Source organism: Mastigoproctus giganteus, chromosome 6 (genome assembly GCF_048544385.1).
Source record: "Mastigoproctus giganteus isolate SK-2022 chromosome 6, ASM4854438v1, whole genome shotgun sequence".
NCBI classification, from domain to species: Eukaryota; Metazoa; Arthropoda; class Arachnida; order Uropygi; family Thelyphonidae; genus Mastigoproctus; species Mastigoproctus giganteus.
The window spans coordinates 123,453,408-123,456,114 of NC_143580.1; the positions used below are offsets into that span (position 1 = coordinate 123,453,408).

Consider the following 2,707-nt stretch of genomic DNA (forward strand, 5'->3'; position numbering starts at 1 on the left):
TATACTGCCTTTTAAAACTCTTTATAATGCCCTGGTCCATTGGCTGTAATAAGCTAGTTGTATTAGCTGGAAGAAATATGCAATGAATGTTGTTATGGGATGAAAATTCTTCTAAATCGTCAAGGGGATGGATGGGCAGGAGCATTGTCCATTATCAAAAGGGCTTTTTCTGGGAGTTTTTTTTGTTTTAAGGTAAGAAAGAACTTGGGGACAAAATTCTTCTGTAAACCATTGCTAAAAAATTTCTTTGTTCATCCAGGCATTATTTTGGGCATAATATTTTACAGGCAGTAAATTGTAATTCATGTTCTTAAAAGCACATGGTTTTTTTGCCTTGCAGATTACTGCTAATGTCATTTTGTGGCCCCCACAAGAATTGGAACAAACGAATTGTTAAACCCTCTTTCCTTATCTTAAATCCTGGAGCTGAAGATTCTGACCCAGATGCCGATGTTTTTTGCGGAAGTGCTTTCCAGTATAATCCTGACACGTCATAATTATACACCTGCTCTGCACACAACCAAGATCACTAATATGGGCACTTAGTTTTTTGCGATAACACACTAGGATTTCAATTGTTAGCATTCATCTTCTCTCCTTCAATCCATAGTTGCCGAATACCATGCCACTCCTTAAACCTATGGAGCCAACCTTGACTTGCTTTAAAATTTGGGTCACCATTCAGTTTTTGATTCATTTGGAGCACCTTTTCAATGATAATTGGTCCACTTAATGGAATCCCTTGGGAGCGCTGCTGTGCGAACCACATAAACATGGCTTCATCCAATTTGTCGAGTGTCACTGTAGTCAGCCTTTTTCTTTTCGAAACGTTTCCATCAGCAGCCTCTGTTTTGCACATAAATTCTTCAATTTTGTCCTCATTCTTTTTTATATTATTAATCATGGTACGTGAGACACCGTACATTTCCGAAAGTTTGATGCACTTTCACCTTTACGAAGACGTAAAATTTCATATTTTTTTGGCAAATCCAGACTTTTATGAGTACGTTTAACAGACATGACTTAAGTCACTCAAACACACTTAGAAACTTGAAATTAAGAAGGACTATGTGACCGCGAACAGTTCTAATGGAATACATACTGACTAATTACTAAGTCACAGTGGAAGGGGAGGAAGAACTTCTACGAATTAGCTCTAAACAGCCAGCTAGGAAACGATCACCCTTGTTTTCTGTTTACTATTCGAGGAAGGATGGTTTTACTGAGATATGTGTTTGAATCACTATTTTTCAATTGAGTTCTGAGGAACACGGTAATGACTTTGTTCCCTGTTATTTTATTTCCTGCCCACTTCCTACTCTATCACAAATATGCATTAGATTTGGGAATCAAAAAGATATCAAGACAATTCCAGAAAAAAAAAAAAAAACTGGTCCTCCAAATGTGACCAATTACAGAGGGAGACCATTTAGCGGGTGACCATTTAGTGAGATTCTACTGTATTTCTATTTCAAATACTTTAAAACAGTGGCCATGGAAAACTTTATTATTAAAAAAAGAAAAAATCAAGATAGTAATGAACATTTGAATCAAGAAATAGTGGCATACAACAAAGATACTTCACAGAGCATCAGAAAAACTGAAGTAAGCACAAGTTCGACTACAAAAAAGAAAAAACTCGTATGTATAAGACAGTTACTTAGAAATGGGATTTACATGGTGTGGTGATAGTTTTTCACCTAATTCTATATGTAATGTTTGTGGAGTAATATTAGCAAATGACACTATGAATCCAAGCAAATTATCATGATGTTTCACTACAAAACATAGTAACCTTTCTAATCAGACACCAAATTACTTAAAAAAATTATTAAAATTGCAAGGAAAATAAAGTGCTAGTTTTATAAAAAAAATTTAAAGTTGATGAGCGAGCACAAGAAGCCAGTTATTTAGTGTCAGAAATAATAGCCAAAGAAATGAAACCGCATACTATTGCAGAGAAACTAATTCTCCCCGCATGTGCAGTAATTTGTAAAGCAATGTTTGAGATAGAAAAAGAAGAATTAAAGAAAATTCTTTTGTCTGATGATACAATTTGCAGACATATTTGTGATATGTCAGATAATATTGAAAAAATTGTTCCTTCTAAAATTAAAGAATCTCCTATATTTGCATTACAAGTAGACGAATCTACAGATATTGGAGGTAAAGCCCAACTACTGGAATTTGTTTGTATTACTGAAAATGATAAAATAATAGGACAATTTTTATGTTGCAAAGAATTAGAACAAACCACGACAGGTAAAGATGTTTTTAACGTTTCGAATGAATATTTAAAATCTATAAATGTATCATGGGAATCGTGTGTGGGAATATGCACAGATGGGGCACCGTCCATGGTTGGGTCATTAAAGGATTTTCTATCACTAGCCAAAAGAAAATAAGAATATCATACTACTCATTATTTTTTTATATCGACAAGCTTTAATCGCAAAAACACTAGGTTTGTTTTGTTTTGTTTTATTGGCGCATTAGCAAAAACACTAGGAGAGGAATTACTAACTGTCCTGAATGAAATAATTAAGGTGGTTAATTATATTAAGAGCAGGCCTCTCAAATCATGGTTGTTTGCAAAACCATATGAAGAACTTGGATCTGTGCATTCGAACCTTCTTCTTCATACTGATGTCAGATGGCTGTCCAAAGGATGAGTATTGAATCATGTTTAAGAATGAAAAGTAGAACT

The 2,707-nt window shown here is 34.4% G+C and overlaps 1 protein-coding gene across 1 annotated transcript; it reads left to right on the forward strand.

Moving 5' to 3' along the window:
* Nucleotides 1–2,000: 2,000 nt before the first annotated feature.
* On the forward strand, nucleotides 2,001–2,405 carry LOC150084554 (zinc finger BED domain-containing protein 5-like). Its single transcript, XM_090376283.1, has one exon. The coding sequence runs from the start codon at nucleotides 2,001–2,003 to the stop codon at nucleotides 2,403–2,405; it is 405 nt and encodes a 134-aa protein (XP_090232409.1).
* The last annotated feature ends 302 nt before the right edge of the window (nucleotides 2,406–2,707 follow it).

Excerpts from the sequence above, each read along its gene's own strand:
- LOC150084554 (XM_090376283.1), top strand. The coding sequence starts at position 2,001 with ATGTTTGAGATAGAAAAAGAAGAATTAAAGAAAATTCTTTTGTCTGAT.